This window comes from Camelina sativa, chromosome 20 (genome assembly GCF_000633955.1).
Source record: "Camelina sativa cultivar DH55 chromosome 20, Cs, whole genome shotgun sequence".
NCBI lineage: Eukaryota > Viridiplantae > Streptophyta > Magnoliopsida > Brassicales > Brassicaceae > Camelina > Camelina sativa.
In genome coordinates, this window is record NC_025704.1 from 23,795,544 (window position 1) to 23,815,318 (window position 19,775).

Here is a 19,775-nt window from a genome sequence, read left to right on the forward strand (position 1 = left end):
CGATCTTCTGAATTCTGATACTTCAATCTGCCAATATTTTTTGTTTGTTTATCAGAATAGGCCATATTTCTTTTTTAATTCAACTAGAATTATTGTAGACAAAAGAGTCCGTTAAATAATTAGCAAGGCCTGATTTGCGTTCATAAAGTCACTCCAGTTAGAGGACTGATAAAACATTTGCACCCACAGTTTTTTTTAATAGGTTGAGTAACCAATCCGACGTATTTCATTTTTGGTAAAATGTTAGATATAATTTTTTTTATCTTTTTTACAAAATACAATTATAACCAAAAAAAAACTAGTAAATCGAAACCTATACAACATATAACAATATGAAAAAATACCACAGATAAAAAAACGAGAATTTAGCCATTTTTTTTTGTCAACAAAAGATTAGTTCAAACGAGCCAATGTGATGAAAAACTGCTTACATACAAAATATTATGCGGAGATATAGCGCGTGGCGTGCCAAAGAATCCGCTTTTACATTTGCATTTGAGGAGGAAAAGATAAAGAAAAAAACAAAAATTTCTCCATGTCCACCTTGATATCGTCGAGAATGCCGGTCAGTCATAAGGCGAAGACACCATCTTCACCAAGTCTGAGTAGAACGCCACGTCACGGTAGTCATGTTCGATCATATATCACATAGCCCAAATGAAAGTTTTGACTTCGGCATTTAAGAGGGAAAAGCTCCGCCTGAAATTAGTGGCTCCCATGGTTGGGGTCGAATTCTGAAACTGGGTACAAAAACATCCTGCGCCTGCAAACGAATCACCAGCTTTCCAAGATTCATCAACGAAAGGAAATTTAGCAAATCTAACACTCAAAAAGACTATATTTCACTTAATGACTACTCTAACCACTAAAAGGTAATATTCACTATAATATATGTAATTGACATGTTTGACCCCCAAGAAAAACAGTTTATTTGTTAGTTATGTAGAGTTGGGTTAACAATTTCCTATTTTGCATGTGGTTAATACTAATTATTAATATTTAACATGAAATACATAAAATTTAATTCAAATTTTATTTTAAAATCATATATAAAACTTATTATGTATACATTAAAATAATATTAATATTTTCATTAAAATTTGATTTATATATTTTAAAATATATTGTTATTGTTTGGTTACCTTTTATTATTTTGTTTTTTTCTCTGCATTTTTTCTTTTCATTCTTTAAAATTGTTTATTTCCTTCCGCATTGTTTTTTTGTTCCCTTTATTTTTGTTCTTCAAATGATTACCAACCATCAATTTTTTTAACCAGTTACCAAAATACAACATGCTAACCGCCAAATTGCAACCACCTTATCATCAATGAATAAAAAGAAACTTGTGCTGTTAACAAGAAGGTATGATCAGTGAAAGCCAATCTCGCTACCAACATTGACTAGAACTAAACTAGACAATAGCATGGCCCTCCCTCCATATAAGGAACTCACCTAGCATTGTTGAAGGATATGCATGATGATTTCTTCATATATATATATATATATATATGTCAAATGCTACGTTATTCAAAAAATATATTTTTAAATTATACGTATACGCTTAAAAAAATGTACCAAAATAATACACGTTTTGAATTGTGTACCAAATCCAAAATTCATATAATTCTTTTGCTCCGCATCCTATGTGTGTTGAGCCCTTGATCACGCATCTAAGCTTTGCGGTTGATATTCTCATCTTTTTTGATGGAAGTGAGAGATCGTTGCTGGCTATTCTTGAGATTCTTGATCATTTTAAGCAAGCTTCAGGACTCGGTATTAACAGAGACAAGACGGCACTGTTCCTTGATGGAGATAGTTCCCAAGCGAATCAGTCTTTGGCAGACTCTACTGGCCTTCAACAAGGCTCCTTCCCAGTCCGGTATTTAGGAGTGCCACTCACCTCCAAAAAACTGGGGAAGCAGGACTACCACCCTCTACTGGATCGCATTCGTAAAAGATTTTCAGGTTGGACCGTTAAACATCTCTCTTTTGCTGGACGTCTTCAACTGATTCAGTCTGTGATTTATTCCACCATTACTTTCTGGGCATCGATCTTTATTCTTCCCAATAATTGCTTGGAGGAGATTGAAAGCATGTGTAGTGCTTTCTTATGGAAAGGTGCTCCAAATTCAGCTAGAGGTGCCAAGGTTGCTTGGGATTCAGTTTGCACGCCCAAGGAATGTGGAGGCTTAGGCCTGAAGAGACTCACGGCTTGGAATAAGGTTTTGGCTCTCAAGCTCATTTGGATGGTTTTTGTGATGAGTGGTTCTCTTTGGGTTGCGTGGGTTCGGAGGCATCTTATAGGCCACAAGAATTTTTGGGATTTGGATGCACCAGTCTCGGGGAGTTGGATCTGGAAAAACTTGTGCAAGCTCTGCCCTATAGCAAGATCCTTTATCGTGTGTGAGGTGATATCGGGATCCACTTGCAGCTTCTGGAAAGACAACTGGACATCCTTGGGACCTCACTTAGATATCACGGGAGAGATGGGTCCTCGTATTACATGGTTTCACCAGGATGCTTCGGTAGCAGACGCTGTTAGAGAAGGCCAATGGTGGATATCTAACAGTCGTACTCGAAACCCCATTGTTCTTCTCTTAAAACAGTGCCTTCCTCTCCCGACGATAGTAAACTCACAACCGGATGCAGGGCCTGATGAGTTTCTATGGAAGATTGGTGATGCTGCAGCCTCAAATACTTTCTCTACTTCGAAAACCTGGTCTTATCTGAACCCTCCTGGACCTCGAGTTCCTTGGTATGAGGCGGTTTGGTTCAAAGGAAGGATTCCCAGGCATGCTTTTATTTCTTGGCTCAACTCCCGACACAGGTTACATACAAGAGATCGACTGCGCAGTTGGGGACTAGTGGTGCCTCCTCTCTGTTTACTCTGCAACACACACGATGAGTCACGACAACATCTTTTCTTTGATTGTGATTATTCCTCGGAGATTTGGAAGTATTTCACGACACGAGCCTATGTTTCTCCTCCTCCTCTGTTTGAGGATGGCGTTACATGGCTGAAGAATCCTTGCAGAGACAAAAACACTGCTTTGATTCTTCGGCTAGCGTGTCAAGCCTCGGTCTACATAATCTGGAAGGAACGCAACTCTCGTATCCATACCAACACTTTTATCACGGCTCCAACTCGACTTATGGAAGTTAAGAGTATCATTCGGTGTCACCTTGATCCCTTGTCACGAGCTCAGCGTTTAGCATCACCTTCGGACTCTTTCTTGGTTACTTGGTTCCGTTTATTTCAGTAACTCTTGTAAGCTGGTTGTAATCTTTTTCTTGTTTATTGTAGGTGTATCTCTGTTTAGGAGACACCATGTTGTAAAAGGGTTACCACCCTCTTGGGGTTAAGAAGTATAAAGATATGAGTTAAAAAAAAAAAAAAAAAAATTGAAAATTTTAAATGATTCATAGATGTAAAATTTAAATAATCTAATAACCGAAATGATAAGATCTACACAAATTAATCACATGATTTTGAGATAAAATCAAGAACTTAGTTTCCAAAAATGAAAAAAACAAAATCAAAAATTTCAAAGCAAAAACTGATTATACACCCTTCTTCCTCCAGGTCAGGTTCATTGGTAGGGATATAATCTGGTCATATAAAACAATTGGGGGAAATTTCGAAATTGATAAAAAAAGCTGATTAGGGATGATATCAAAAGACAGGTTGTTTAAAGATAATCATGAAAAATTAGCAACCACAGGGATTACTACAATATTATTACATAACATAGAAGACACACACTTACTTGAAATAGAAAACAAAATTAACAACATCTATCTCAGAGCGCTCTCTAACACGGTCCTGATCCTGAACAAACAAAAAAAACACAAACCTGTTTAGGTTTCATCGTCGGACGCGCTCATCAAACAAAAAAAGTCCCCAGACGAAAATTGAACCAAATCTATATCTCGAGGGGACGAAGCGCGCGGCGATTCAGATCGGAGATCTCAACCGAGATCGCCGGTGAATTAGGGTTTCTTTTTATACTCCTCGTTCTTCTTCATCTTAATCTTAAGGTGGTTGGTTATATGAATTTTGGATTTGAAGATGACTCAACCTATATGTTCGTCGTCACAAGATCAATCTTCTTCTCCTCGCTCATTGATCCCTCCACGCAGATCGGTAGCGAATTTACACCGCCGCAGGTTTCTTTTTTTTTTTTTTNTTTTGTATTTTGAATTCACACAGTTTTTTTTTGTTTGTTTCGTGTAGTGGTGATCATACTGTAAAGATTATTGATTGTGAAACTGGCAAGTGCTTAAAAGTTCTGACCGGCCATCGCAGGACCCCTTGGGTGGTGAGCCCTCTTTTTCCCACCTTGATTCTTTTCTATGTTTGATATGTAGTACCTTTGTTGGAACATAGCTATGTATAGATAATTCAATCTCAGGTAGTGAAATGACTTTTGCTCATAGTCTTGACATTTGCTATGATGCTTGTTTGAGGGGTGCTAAGTTATGCATCTTTATCAGTGTGTTGCATTGTTAAATGAACAGTAAATTTGTTTCTATTATTGTAGATCAGATATTTGTCTAAATCTAATGTTATATGAGCTTGTACAGGTCAGATTCCACCCGCATCATTCAGAAATAGTTNCTAAAACTTGGGAATTGTGATTTTGTTGTTTAGGGGGAGGAGTGTTTTCAACATGTTGGTTCAGAGGGAAATGTCACCAAAAGCAAAGTTTGTGCCGAGGAAACGTTGGGGTAAAAGTAGATGGCATACTGATTCTTCTTCATGTGGAACCAACAGCGAACCTATGAGAGAGACGGGACAATGTCAAAGTCTTACTTCATGGTATGCTTCCTGTCTCGTTATTGCAAAGGACCTTGTGTTTGAACATTCTTTGAGATTTTTCTCGTTGTAATTGATGTTTTTTCCTTGCCTGAAGGGTTGAGGCAGAGTCATTGCAGCATTTATCTGCAAAATATTGCCCTCTTGGACCTCCTCCAAGGTCAACTATTGCAGCGGCTTTTAGTACTGATGGAAGAATTCTTGCTTCTACACAGTGAGTTATCATGGTGTATATCTTTTGTTCTTTTGCATTTTGTATTTTGAATTCACACAGTTTTTTTTTGTTTGTTTCGTGTAGTGGTGATCATACTGTAAAGATTATTGATTGTGAAACTGGCAAGTGCTTAAAAGTTCTGACCGGCCATCGCAGGACCCCTTGGGTGGTGAGCCCTCTTTTTCCCACCTTGATTCTTTTCTATGTTTGATATGTAGTACCTTTGTTGGAACATAGCTATGTATAGATAATTCAATCTCAGGTAGTGAAATGACTTTTGCTCATAGTCTTGACATTTGCTATGATGCTTGTTTGAGGGGTGCTAAGTTATGCATCTTTATCAGTGTGTTGCATTGTTAAATGAACAGTAAATTTGTTTCTATTATTGTAGATCAGATATTTGTCTAAATCTAATGTTATATGAGCTTGTACAGGTCAGATTCCACCCGCATCATTCAGAAATAGTTGCTAGTGGAAGTTTAGATCTGGAGGTCCGCTTATGGAATACCACAACTTCTGAATGTATTAGATCTCATGCATTCTGTAAGCCCTCCTAGTAATCAGATCACTGTGTTTCTTTTTCGTAGTTCTGCCTATCTTCTTACCAGTTTTAACTTCTTCTTTCTTCTCTTACCAGATCGGCCTATTGCTTCAATCGCTTTCCATGCTGAGGGTGAACTACTTGCTGTTGCTTCTGGTCATAAGGTCATTTATCTCTTTTAAGCCTTCCCATGTAACACTAACCAGTTGTAGGTATCACCTCCTTACAGAAAAATCTTAATAAAGTTGATTTCATTATATTTTACAGCTGCACATGTGGCACTACAATAGGAGAGGAGAGGAATCGTCACCAACGGTTGTATTGAAGACGAGGCGCTCTCTGAGAGCTGTACACTTTCACCCTCATGGGGNTGTATATCTTTTGTTCTTTTGCATTTTGTATTTTGAATTCACACAGTTTTTTTTTGTTTGTTTCGTGTAGTGGTGATCATACTGTAAAGATTATTGATTGTGAAACTGGCAAGTGCTTAAAAGTTCTGACCGGCCATCGCAGGACTCCTTGGGTGGTGAGCCCTCTTTTTCCCACCTTGATTCTTTTCTATGTTTGATATGTAGTACCTTTGTTGGAACATAGCTATGTATAGATAATTCAATCTCAGGTAGTGAAATGACTTTTGCTCATAGTCTTGACATTTGCTATGATGCTTGTTTGAGGGGTGCTAAGTTATGCATCTTTATCAGTGTGTTGCATTGTTAAATGAACAGTAAATTTGTTTCTATTATTGTAGATCAGATATTTGTCTAAATCTAATGTTATATGAGCTTGTACAGGTCAGATTCCACCCGCATCATTCAGAAATAGTTGCTAGTGGAAGTTTAGATCTGGAGGTCCGCTTATGGAATACCACAACTTCTGAATGTATTAGATCTCATGCATTCTGTAAGCCCTCCTAGTAATCAGATCACTGTGTTTCTTTTTCGTAGTTCTGCCTATCTTCTTACCAGTTTTAACTTCTTCTTTCTTCTCTTACCAGATCGGCCTATTGCTTCAATCGCTTTCCATGCTGAGGGTGAACTACTTGCTGTTGCTTCTGGTCATAAGGTCATTTATCTCTTTTAAGCCTTCCCATGTAACACTAACCAGTTGTAGGTATCACCTCCTTACAGAAAAATCTTAATAAAGTTGATTTCATTATATTTTACAGCTGCACATGTGGCACTACAATAGGAGAGGAGAGGAATCGTCACCAACGGTTGTATTGAAGACGAGGCGCTCTCTGAGAGCTGTACACTTTCACCCTCATGGGGCACCATTTCTCTTGACTGCAGAGGTGAGCTACCTAATAAGGATTCATTAAATAGTTTTTTTCTCCATTCTGTCCGCTTATATTTCTTACCTTAAGTGGCAGGTGAATGAAATCGATTCATTAGATTCTTCAATGTCTAGAGCAACATCTATGGGTTACTTAAGGTATCCACCTCCGGCTATCTTGTTCACAAGCACAGAAAGCAATCAAACTAGTGTGGCCACAGAACTACCTCTTGTCCCTCTTCCACACATGTCCATGCCTACAACTATTGGAGATGATCAAAGGATTGGTCAATACTCTACTGTAGATAGAACTTCTCGTGCAGTTGATGGTATGAATGTAGATGAAGCGCAACCTGTTGGAAGAAATCGATCAGAATTCCCTGAGCTTGGGCAGATTCAGCAATTATTTCAGTTCAGGGATCGAGTATCCTGGGAGTTACCTTTTCTACAAGGATGGTTGATGGCTCAAGGTCATGGTGTTGCTAATTCAGTGGTTCCTCCTACTGGCAGTAGTAATCATGGTATCTCAGCTCCATCTTCAACACCTCGTTTATCAACAACCAGTCTGGAGGCTGCAGTAGCGTTATTAGAAATCCCGAGTAGTGTTAACTTACATGCGGTTTCTGGAAGAGGCGGAGCCCAGGAACAAACTTCACAACCTCAATTCTTGGGATCTGGATTACCAGAAGGTGTGTCTTCTCGTAACAATCAACATGGAAGTGATGCTCAACCTGTAGTGAACAGGGTCCAGTCTGAGCTTGCTACCTCAATTGCTGCTTCGGCTGCAGCAGCAGCTGCTGCAGAATTACCTTGTACTGTCAAACTCAGAGTGTGGCCGCATGACATCAAAGACCCATATGCGCAACTGAAGTCTGACAGGTGTCTATTTACAATACCGCATGCCGTCCTTTGCAGGTAAAGCTCCTTCTCTTTAAATTAAGAGACAAGTTTTTTACGTCGAGTCCTTAATGTTGCTGCCTCTTTTTATGTGTTCAGTGAAATGGGAGCTCATTTTTCGCCATGCGGGAGATATCTAGCGGCCTGCGTTGCATGTGTTTTTCATCATAGTGAGGCAGATCCTGGACTGCAGACACAAGCGCAACAAGATTCGGGGCTTGCAACTTCCCCAACTCGACACCCTGTGACAGCACATCAAGTCGTTTACGAGCTTCGTGTGTATTCTCTCCAGAAGGAAAAGTAATTCCCACTTACCGATATCTCATTGTGCTTATTCTACCATCTTGAATTGCGCATCCCTAATGTGGCTTCTATGTATACAGTTTTGGTTCTGTACTTGTGTCACGGGCAATCAGAGCTGCGCATTGCTTGACCTCTATCCAGGTTAGTCGCCTTTTAAGAATAATCAGATGGAATTTTTATGGCTTCTGTTCAGATGGTATTGTATTTATCCATCCTTCACTTATATTTGCTGGTATACAATTGTTTCGCTTCATACCACAAAATATGGGAATGTCTGGTTAGTGTGTGAAACTTCTGAGATCTATATACTAGAGAAAGGTCATCTGAGTTAAATATACTAGAGGAAATTTATGTTTGTAATGATGCTCATTTTTTTGATTCACGTAGAGCCGAACCAAAATAACATGGTCGTAAGTTGTTGAAAATACTTGGATAATTGAAAATTCTGTGTGCAGTTCTCACCCACCTCGGAGCATATACTGCTTGCATATGGGCGGCGTCATGGTTCTCTATTGAAGAGCATCGTTAGTGATGGTGAAACAACATCACATTATTTCACAGTATTGGAGGTAAAGCCTTATGCTACTACATCTGTATCATGGTGTGTTTTATATACATTCTTGGAGATGAAAAATATATTGTGTGGGTTGGTCAGATATACAGAGTTTCAGATATGGAGCTTGTGAGAGTGCTGCCAAGTTCAGAGGATGAAGTGAACGTTGCTTGTTTTCATCCTTCTCCTGGAGGAGGTCTTGTTTATGGGACAAAGGTAAAACATATAGAATATAATTGTTGTCTAACAATGCTCGGTTTGGGTATTCGGGTTTTGTTATAAATAATCGACTACGAGGAATATGAATATGAAAATGACAACTCATGACTCATGGTTTTTGCGTAGGAGGGGAAACTTAGGATATTCCAGTACAATACAGCTGCAACCTCTAACTTCACTGGACCATCCTGAGGAGGAGAAGTTGTCCGAGGTAGCGTAAATTGTAGTGAAGAAGGTTGGATCTTTGTCAAAATAAAGAAAAAGGCCTAAACAGTTATTGATGATCTGATTGACTAACATAAATGATTATTACAGGTGCGTTAGAGTGGTAGCGAGCAAGAAGCAAACATAGGTTTCGTCATCAAATATTTATTATCTACTCCTCTTCGCACTCTCTTGTTTAAGGTAAAAGACTGCAGAAAAAAAAAATGTAAAAAGAAAGTAAGGAATTGGTTTAGTTTTGGTTGTAAGTTTGTAACAACGTCAACACTTTCTCTACAGATTAACAAAGGAGTCTTCGTTTTCAAGTAAACAGTCTTAAACAGTTTTAGACTTTTAGTAGAGTTCAATCTCTTCACTCTCTTTCTTTCTCACTCATACATAGAGGACTCGATATTCGATATTCGATATTCGATATGTGAACTGATCGTAACCTTTGCGTAAAAACCGAAACTATATTACCAAATCATTCGAACAGTATTAGTTGGAAATGACATATTCAATAAATGATACAAGAAGTTCATATTTAAATATATTATTTAAAATGCTTCATACGTGTAATTCTTAAATGACAACTAAAGATGAAAAAAAAAAAAGAATTAGTTTTTAAAATGCTTCATACGTGTAATTTTTAAAATGATTTATTTTCAACTAAATATATTGAAATTTTGCTTAAAATAGTATGTAAATATTTAATTAGCTTTAATATGTTATATTTAAATTTGTGTGAAAATAATGACATATCTAATTATTATTTTTTGAAAATATAATCGCATGTTAATGTAATTAAGTATAAACTTTAAGAGTATTTTGCAAAAATGTGCACAGAGCTCTAAGGATGATACATCAACTTTTTTTCAGAGTGCTTCCCTATTAATATATAGGGAATATATAAGAATTTTGAAAAGAAGGTAAAGAACCAAGAAAAAAACTGAATTTGTAATAAGAAAAAGAAAACAAATATATAAGAATTAGATGTTAGATAATCATAGTTATTTTATAGGAAAACACAAAACAAGAATGAAAAGTGAAGTAATGTTAAATAAAAAATAAATATGTATTTTCTACCATAACATCTTATAGTTGTTAGGTAATTACCTTGTAATTAGAACTTTCAAATGTTGTCTCTCCAAAACTATATTACCAAATCATTCAAACTGATTCGAACGATATTAGTAGGAAATGGCATATTCGATAAATGATACAAGTAGTTCATATTGAAATATATTATTTAAAATGCTTCACTTTCCAATACATGTAATTCATATTTTCTATTTCATCTTCAGTTGTGGTAACTGCAACGTCCATCTTATCTGTTGTCGTCTTCTTCGCTGTCTGAGGCAAATTCTGTGACATAGATTTTTTGCCCTGGAATGTATCGCTTTATCTTGTATTTTTTCCCTTCAACTTTGTAGACTGGGTGATATGGATTTGATTGTGTCCACGCATATTAATCATGGAAGCCTGCTAACAATTGTCATATTTCTTCAGTGAATCTTGGCGGGTAGGCGTGTCTGTTGTGCCAGTGCGCTGTGTGAGGACAAAGGAGATTGGGGTCAACTTCATATTCATCAAATCCATTCAATAATGCTATTTGCTTTGCATGTTGATGGAAGTTCCCCGAGTTGAAAGCATCATTATTGTAGCTTGTCTCAACGATCGCATTATATTTCTTTAGGATAATGATTTCGCCGTCATGTTCTTCTCGTATTGTAGTGATTCTGAACGTGACAAGTATTTCCAGCTCCGGCTGTGCACGAATATGTTCTTGCCACCAGGTAACATCGTGGAATAATGTGAGCCACTTGTATAGTAATTTGTAATGCGCTTTCGTCTGGTCAATATGCATTTCGTCAAGTACTGGAGGAGTTGACTTTTGTGGATGAGGACTGCAATAGTGTAAAGGTCTGCCAAGTACCAAAGTAGGAGGTATGCTTCCATAGGAAACCGACTATAATGAACAGGGTTCATATGGATGGTGGTAAGGAAAAGATAGGCTGGGTTGTAAGGAAGGCCAAGAAGTGGACCTTGATCAAGACCATATCGGTGTATATAGAGCTTTAGGAAACCATTCAGTGTCTCAATCCCTCTGTAGATCAATACATTGTCAAGAAACAATTCTCTTATTTCATGCGGCATATCGGCAATCATTCTCCGTAAATTATCTTCTGTTGGATTGTATGGACTGAGAGCGTAGATCATAGGTACTACTGTTGAAAGGTCATATGGCATTGGCGATTGGGTTTTGGGTTGGTTTTGTAAGAAGTTTAACTTTGCTTCAAGGGATTTTAGCTCAGACTCTTTTTGGGACATGAGGGGAGAGTTTATGGAGACAGTAGTTGCAAGGTGGAGAAGTTCTTGGTGGAGAGAGGTTATCTTTTTGGTGAGTTCTTTAATGGAAAGATCCATGATGGTTACCTTTTTTTTTATTCTGGCTTAAGAGATGGTGTTGGGTTGCGGCGTTCTCCAACTGCCAGTTCAACATTGCTTCTGCGGAGCTGATCTGCTTCACTGAACCATCTGGTTTCTTAACATTTGGATTCCGGATTTTCCTTGAGTGCTTTATATTGTTTTCTTCAAACTCTTTGGATGAAAATAGTGAATCTTGTTGGGATGGGGGTCCGAACATGTAACTTAGTTGTACCTCTTCTTAGTCAGGTGTTGTGGGAGTCAAACAACCAGAATACAATACATAATATTCAAAATTCTTGCCACTTGGTTCTCCGAGAAGGCCAACTTGTGGGTCTCCGGATTCATATCGTTCTTTGAGGATTTTTTGTGAAGTTTTCTTTTTTCTCCTACGCCTTGGGGTGTCATCATCATCGGAGCTATTCATCTAACAATGTTGGCAATCGCAAAGATTAAAGAATTTGTGGCCCGTTTCATCTTGGAATGAGTAAATGGGATCTCCTAGCGAATCAAAAGATGAGATTGGAACACCAGATAAACGTGGCTTGAACTCCAAGATTTGAGCGTCTTCAAAAGAAGTAATTGTGTTAATTTCTGTGCAGAAATCCGCCGGTCTTGACTTTTCTTCTTGTTGCCTAAAAGCAATATCTACACATCCATCTTTTCTTCTATGGATAGAAGAGTCTATCGACTGTATTGGAGTGCTCCGGTCATGGAGTTTTTCGTAATTGGTAACCCATGATTCTGGAAGTAACTTGATAAGCTCATCTCTAGGAATCTGTCTAGGAATATGGATGCACGATGGGCTGTGCTGTGACTCCAATTGTATGAGTAGCGCATCTTCAGTGTCTCTGGGGAGACTTAAGTCCATTGCATGATTTTGGACTCTAAACGCCATTTGATGGTGGAGTGTTGTTGCATACATGTTTCCAATCTCTGGGGCGCATGTGATTTACAGCTGGATTTGCATGTTCTGGTATATCTGTGGGTCTTCTAATGCCATGTTGAAATTAGGGAAGAGGGTGACGAAAACAGTGTCATCGTTTAGTGTTGTCTGGATAGTTGCAATGCAAGCGTGCTGATATTCCCTGTATTAGGTGTCAAGGAGAGCTACTCGTGCTACAACTGGTAAGCCTTTTATGCCATGGAGTGTTAGCGCCAAGCGTATTGCTCCATAGTGAAGATGGGTATATCCTTGAATTCGCGAATGATGAATCATGCCTTCATTGAGTCTAGGGGAATCATTTGTTCTGTTTCTGTTGCCGGGATGAGATGTTGTTCTAACGGAGATGCTAGAACGAGCTCCTTTGCGTTATGCTTGTTTGGGACGAACACTTGACGAATGACTTTTGGAAAAGTGGAATTTGGTTTGGTGAAAGCTATGTAAGGATTAAGTAACGAGAGTTGGGTAATAGGAACTTTACTATCATCACTCACATACTCTACTTCATATAAGTAATCAACTTTTTTAGAATTTGATCGTCGAAAAGAGGGAGCTTTAGACAAAGAAAATGAACTTTCCATAATATACGATAGAACCAAAAACCGAGACAAAATACTATAACTCTCTTCTAGCCTTTGAAGTAATAACAATCCATAAGTTGTCTCCTTGTTTTCTTTTATGTACTACTAATATAGAGAAAACAATCAAGAGGTGCTTAGCTACGCAAACCGAGGCAACATATCTACTATACCGAAACCCTCAAGGTATTTCAAACATCACAACCTCATAGAAATTTTTCTCCCTACCGTCTTTCTTAGCATAGTTAGATTTCTGATGTGGAGGATCCGTTAATATGGCAACCACAGAGCATACTTTCTTACTAGCATAGTAGAAGACAACATCATGGCATATTACCTCTCTGGAAGAGAAGAGCTAGAGTTTAGACTGCCATGACTCTGATACAAAATTTACACACACATAGTGGTACAACCAATAAGGAGGTTTTTAGGATCAAGGCTAAGTGTTTAGGAAGTGTTTTTGGAATGATTATGTTAGGATATAAGAAAGATCTTTATACAAAGGGATAAACTTTATTATTTAAACACTCAAAGAATTACAAGTACTCTTAAGACTCTTACTCAACTCACTTGCTCAAGCTTGAATGAAACTCTTCACCAAGCCTCACTATTTATAGTACAATTCTTAGAGAATATTACATAGAATATTTCTTAAGATATATTTATATTTTATTTTACAACCCTCCATATATTCAACTCTCTCACAACCATATACTTCACTATCATATTTTGTCTTTTATTTATCACACATGTTTTTATTATTCATCACACACTTGTGTCATATTTATTACTTATATATATATAAGAATTTTGAAAAGAAGGTAAAGAACCAAGATAAAACATAATTTGTAATAAGAAAAATAAAATAAATATATAAGAATTAGGTGTTAGATAATCATAGTTATTTTTTTGGAAAACACAAAACAAGAATGAAAAGTGAATGAAAAGTGAAGTAATGTTAAATAATAAATGAATATGTATTTTCTACCATAACATCTAACAGTTGTTAGGTAATTACCTTGTAATTAGAACTTTCAAATGGTTTCTCTCCAAATATTACCAAATCATTCAAACTGATTCAAACGGTATTAATCAGAAATGGCATATTTGATAAATGATACAAGTAGTTCATATTTAAATGTATTATTTAAAATGCTTAACTTTCCAATACATGTAATTCATTATTTTATCTTCAGTTGTGGTAACTAAGGTTTTTTCTCAAATATTGTTTTATCAAATCTATAGTACATTATGGACATTAATTAATTAGTTGTTGTTATTACCTTGATTTATGACCTATTACAGAAATATATATAAGAATTTTGAAAAGAAGGTAAAGAACCAAGATAAAACAGAATTTGTAATAAGAAAAAAACATATATATAAGAATTATATGTTAGATCATTATAGTTATTTTTTAGGAAAACACAAAACAAGAATGAAAAGTGAAGTAATGTTAAATGAAAAATAAATATGTATTTTCTGCCGGCCCACCCCTAAAGCAGGTAAAGCATCTGCTTTAGGCCACATAATATATACAAATAACGCTAGTTAACGAGACAAATTCTTAGCTAAGTTGGTTATGTTGTATGAGAATATGTTCCTTGTCGAGGGCTCGATAATTGTTTGTATCACATACTTACAATTAATATATATTTATAAAATACCATGTATAAAAATTGCTTTAGGCTTCGGTAATCCTAGGGCCGACCCTGCTTACAATGTCCGAATTGAATGCAGAGGATGAACAACGGGAGGTACAATAACGTGTTGCACAGATCAATAATGGATTAGGGAAAGACAAGAATGTCGTGGCCGGTTTTGGTAGAGCCTAAGCATGGTTTGGTCGTGGGACCTTTGCCTGATCTCACGGGAAAGGAGAATCCTCCCAAGTTTGAGTCTTTAACTTTTCAAGACTACGTACATCGTAAGATCAACAAGCTCCTTCGTGATTGATGGCACCTACTACAACTTCAATTATGAACATGTGTTGTGAAAAGACAATGGCACAACAACTATAGACTATGATCTCCTATCATAGTTTTCCTATGTTTTTCTTATTAAATAATAAATAAAAGATATTTGGTTGAATGGAGATTTACTCTTTTCTGTTTGTAGTAAAATGAGGAACTCCATACATTATATACATAATGGTATTTTTTTCATTTTCATTGTTTTTTTAACAATAATACTAGCAATGTGAATTGACCATAGTCTAATGGCAATGATAAGTCAATTGCAAACGTGCACCATCACACTAGGGATCAAATCATATAGACTTCCTACAAATATATGGATTTAGTTAATGGGCTCACAGTTATGGTCAAATATTGGGAAAAAAATAATACTAAGAATTTAAATTATGAATTGCGTAGGGAGGTTGATAAGATCACAAAGTCTCATGATAAGAATGAGAATCTGAGGAAAATTGCATTGACATTGGGGAAAGTTGTGAAGAGGCCATCAAAAGTGTTAGGGGTGGGCTCACACCCCAAATAAGGTCCGACTATGATCCACTTAAAGGCTCCAATAGGACAGCCCGAAGTCGAGGTATGAGCCTTGGGAAGTGATCAGGGGCCTTTTCGTCACTCACCCAGATGAACCAACACGTTCGGATCTCTTATAAATATGTTGGGTTACGATACCTGCAAAAGGACACATAATACTCCATAAAAAGGTAAAGAACCAGAGTGAGCCGCCAAAGATTGAAAGTACAAGAAACTCGTTGTAGACTTCTTACCATCTAAGCTCGTCTAGATAGTCTTTTGTCTCGCCTTCGGCCTGAACATCTGTAACTCGTCTAAGAGCTTATTGTATCATCCTGTTATGGCTAAGTTTAGGCTCGTCAATAAATATCCCTGTTCACTAGCTTTTTCACTTAGCAAAACCATCTCAAAATATTTGTTTTTTCGTTTATTGTTCTCTTTGTGTTGTGTTTATCTTGTTAATGTTGGTTTGTTTCTTTGGTTGGTTGTTAAAGAACAAATGACATTAATTGCTGATTCACTAATGTTAAGTTTCAGTGGTTGGCTGTTTCATTATATTGTAAATATGGTCTGTGTTTGGGAAATTGAGAGAGATGATGGAACCTAGCAAGTTCATGAACTTATGTGAGGATTACTAGGGAACCAAAAAAAAAATGCTCAATACTCCTAGCTTATAATACACAACTATATAAAAATTAACAAGTTATTAAGTATTAACATTGCAACTAAACATTTAGAGATATCAAAGGAGATTAACACTTACATTTAACTCATCATACATGAGACTAATTTCAATTTTAACCCGTTTAAGCATTTGATCTGTAATTTCTTAAACGTTCTTATCAAAATAATTTTTTGTCACTTTAAAATATTTTATTGGTTCTATCATATTAGAATATCTATAATATTATATTTTATCAAATTAAAATATAAATTTTACAACTAACTGTTTTGTTAAACACATATCTTATTTGTTAGATGAGAGGTGAGATAAAATAATTAAATAGTAATTAATATATTTTGTAAGAATTTGGTACTAAATCATAGGATTTAACCCGCTGAACAAAATTGTGTATTTTATAGTTTTTATATCATAATTTACAATTTTTAGACCAAATCCCAAAACCAAGGACATGTACAAATATAATACGAATTACATATTAAATTTAAGATTTCATAGAAAAATACAAAATAAACTAATAAAAATGACTAGTAAGTTGAGAAATTATAACAAAAAAATGTTCTTCATCTTCTCATTTGCCTCCATTAAATTTTAAATTGCATTTGGAAATGGTGATTCTTAAAAAAACATAATTATTTAAGAAGTTATTAAGGTTTCCATATAATTATAATAGAAATTTTTAGAAAAAAAACAAACAAATGCTAACGAGAATACACATTATAAAAACCGTTAACATATAGTTTAGAGTATTGTCATCTTTGTCATTACTAACACCACAAAGTAAAAAAAAGACTACTTGTTTTCTTTATCAAAACATCAATACAATAAAAACACAATGTTTCTTTCCAGAGCTTGACACCTCAGCTTCTGTATTGAAGTAGGTGTTGACACCTCAGTAAAAATCAACAACCTATCAAATTATAACAATTAATACATGTCAGCTTTTCTCATTATGTGGACAAAGCAAATCAAAAAGCTTTGTAACACTGCGTTTAATCAATTGCTGAATTTATGTTCTTCGTCGCCGTCGTACCAACCTTCGACCGATCGTTAGTCGATTGATTGATTGCTTGTGGTGGATTTCACAACAATGGAGTACGTAAACCCAGAAGGTCTTCGATTTGATGTCGCCAATTCAATGAGGTATGTTTCCCATCTCTCTATTCCTTGTCTTTGTTTGCTGATTCCTTGTCTTTGTTCGATTCAACGATATACTTATATATGAACACAAAATTTCAACTTTGTTTTTAGTTCTGGTGTTTTCGAGATGGGCAATACCAAAGAAATTGCAGCTGTCTATGGTCCAAGAGAGGTACTTGATTTGACCTATAAAGATTGGTGCTTCAGTTGTATATAATCCAGTGAATTAAGCGAATTGGTTTATTTCTGTTTGTTTTAATTGTATGTATCTATCTCGGTGAGAGAATTTTATCTCCGACGGAGAAGCCAAGTTGCATATCTAATCTTAAGCTGATCGGAGATTGGAAAGTGTTGGTGCACGCAGATCTGCTATATTATATTGCTTCATCGAAGATTCTGAGGTTGACTAAGTTTGAGCTTCTCTGCGAATTGTCTCTGTGATCTGTATCATTAAAGAAACAGAGGAGGAAGAAAATGACGTCGGGGACGAGAATGCCGACATGGAGGGAGAGAGAAAACAACAAGAGGAGAGAGAGACGACGGAGAGAAATGGCAGCTAAGATCTTCACCGGATTGAGAATGTACGGTAACTACGAGCTTCCTAAGCATTGCGATAACAACGAAGTTCTTAAAGCACTCTGCAACGAAGCTGGTTGGATCGTCGAGCCTGATGGCACCACTTACCGCAAGGTTCGTTTTTTTCTCCAATCTGGATCTCATTTTTTTTTTATCTCTTTGCTTACTCAGATTCAAAACAAGAGCATGCATTGGTATGTATATGCTTTCCTGAGTTGCCAGAGTTTCTGCAGGAGGTTTTCAACTATGTGATAAGTTCCCTTAATTGATAAATAAAGATGAAGATCGAACAAGAAGGAGAAGAGAAGGAGAAGGAGAAGAGAAGTGTATTCGGGAATCAGAGAAGGAGAAGAGAAGCTGATGATTCGTTCAATGTGTTAATTGTTCTTGTATATGATCCTTTAATAATTAGAAGATTTTGTGTGCTGGGGAGGATAACCTCGTGGCCACCCTTCTGTTATTGACAACACAATGCTTCTTAAGAAGTTTGCTGGTGAAGGAGGAGAAAGGGTTGATGTGCAAAAGATGTTTGCATACATTGGACTGTTTACACTTGTTGCTCTCTGGTGGCTTGGTATAATAATATCTTCCATATTTTAGTTTTGCAAGTATCATCCAAAACATAACATATGAGACAGGGAATTGTTTGTCTCTTGATCAAAAGTTTGTGTTTTTGGTTGTTTGTTTTCAGTGTGGCCATTAACAGCACTCGGGATGAACCCAAGTTTACCATACCACACTCTAAAAGTTGATGAAGTTGTCTTAGCCAACGGTTTTGTTAGACGTGTCCTCTCTGACTATTTTTGGTATGTTACAATGATTCTATGTTGTCAGCTTGATGATTCCAAGTCTCAAGCATTTAGCGACAATTTTTCCAAAAACTTATCATCTACAGAAACCCTATCATTAGAAATATACCACAGCAACAACAACATAAAAAGGAACACTAATCTGTCTCAAACGCAAAAGCTGGAGAATCTTCTTGGTCTTAGGGTCAATGGCATTGATACTGCAAAATAATTCAAGGAACAACAGATAGGGACAACAGATACTCTCTTCTTTAATTTTTCTTCTTCTACTTATTCTTCTTATTGTCGAATGGGGATCAGAGGAATCAAGCACCAAGGATTCCAATCTACCCAGCACGAACGGGAAATATAATCGAAATCCGCTAGAAGACAATTTTTTCAAATTTGTCAATAACAAAAAAAACATCACGGTTAAACAAAATAAGAAAGAGCTCCTGAATTGGACCGACACACAATGGGCTTTTTATTTCTACCATGTTCGAATACTTTCTAAATAAACCAAGTAATCAGTTCTACAGTAAAATAAAATATTAACAATAGAATATATATGTCAATACATAAATAGATCAAACCGATTAAGCCCGCAAAACCGCGGTCTCAAGCGGGCAATACCCGATTAAACCGCAAACCAAACGGGCCATGCCCGCGAGACCCGCTATATATTGGGCATCATTTGTAAAGCCCATGCCCGACCCGTTGCGGACTAAATGGACAATGCCCGCGGGCTTTAGGCCCGTTTGACACCCCTAGATGGACCAAAAACACACACATAATTGAACTATGGATCGTCGCTCAATATTGAATAGATCAAAATATTGTGGAGGAGTTTTTGTATCTTCACAGTTACACAAACCCTTCGATAATGCACTACAATTTGAAGCCTAATAACATTTTACTTGGTGAATATATGATCCCAAAAATCTGTTCGAAAAAAACTTTTTTATTATTATTTATTTGCCTGCAATTGCATATTATACACGTGAATCCAATTGTAGGTCCGACCCATGTGAAGCCTTCTTTATGTAAAAACAAAAACAAAATAAATACAGATATTTGGGATGGCCGAAATATTAAAAAGTGACGTTCAAACGGAAAAATTGTGGAAACTTGATAAGCAA

At 36.5% G+C, this 19,775-nt stretch overlaps 1 protein-coding gene across 1 annotated transcript; it reads left to right on the top strand.

Moving 5' to 3' along the window:
• LOC104771546 lies at positions 3,770-9,347 on the top strand. Its single transcript, XM_010496084.2, has 14 exons — positions 3,770-4,167; positions 4,652-4,819; positions 4,914-5,030; positions 5,115-5,199; positions 5,465-5,573; positions 5,668-5,735; positions 6,737-6,862; positions 6,941-7,758; positions 7,840-8,040; positions 8,124-8,184; positions 8,499-8,612; positions 8,699-8,812; positions 8,942-9,050; positions 9,131-9,347. Exons 1-13 carry the CDS (start codon positions 4,070-4,072, stop codon positions 9,005-9,007), a joined length of 2,145 nt encoding a protein of 714 aa, XP_010494386.1. The 5' UTR covers positions 3,770-4,069; the 3' UTR covers positions 9,008-9,050; positions 9,131-9,347.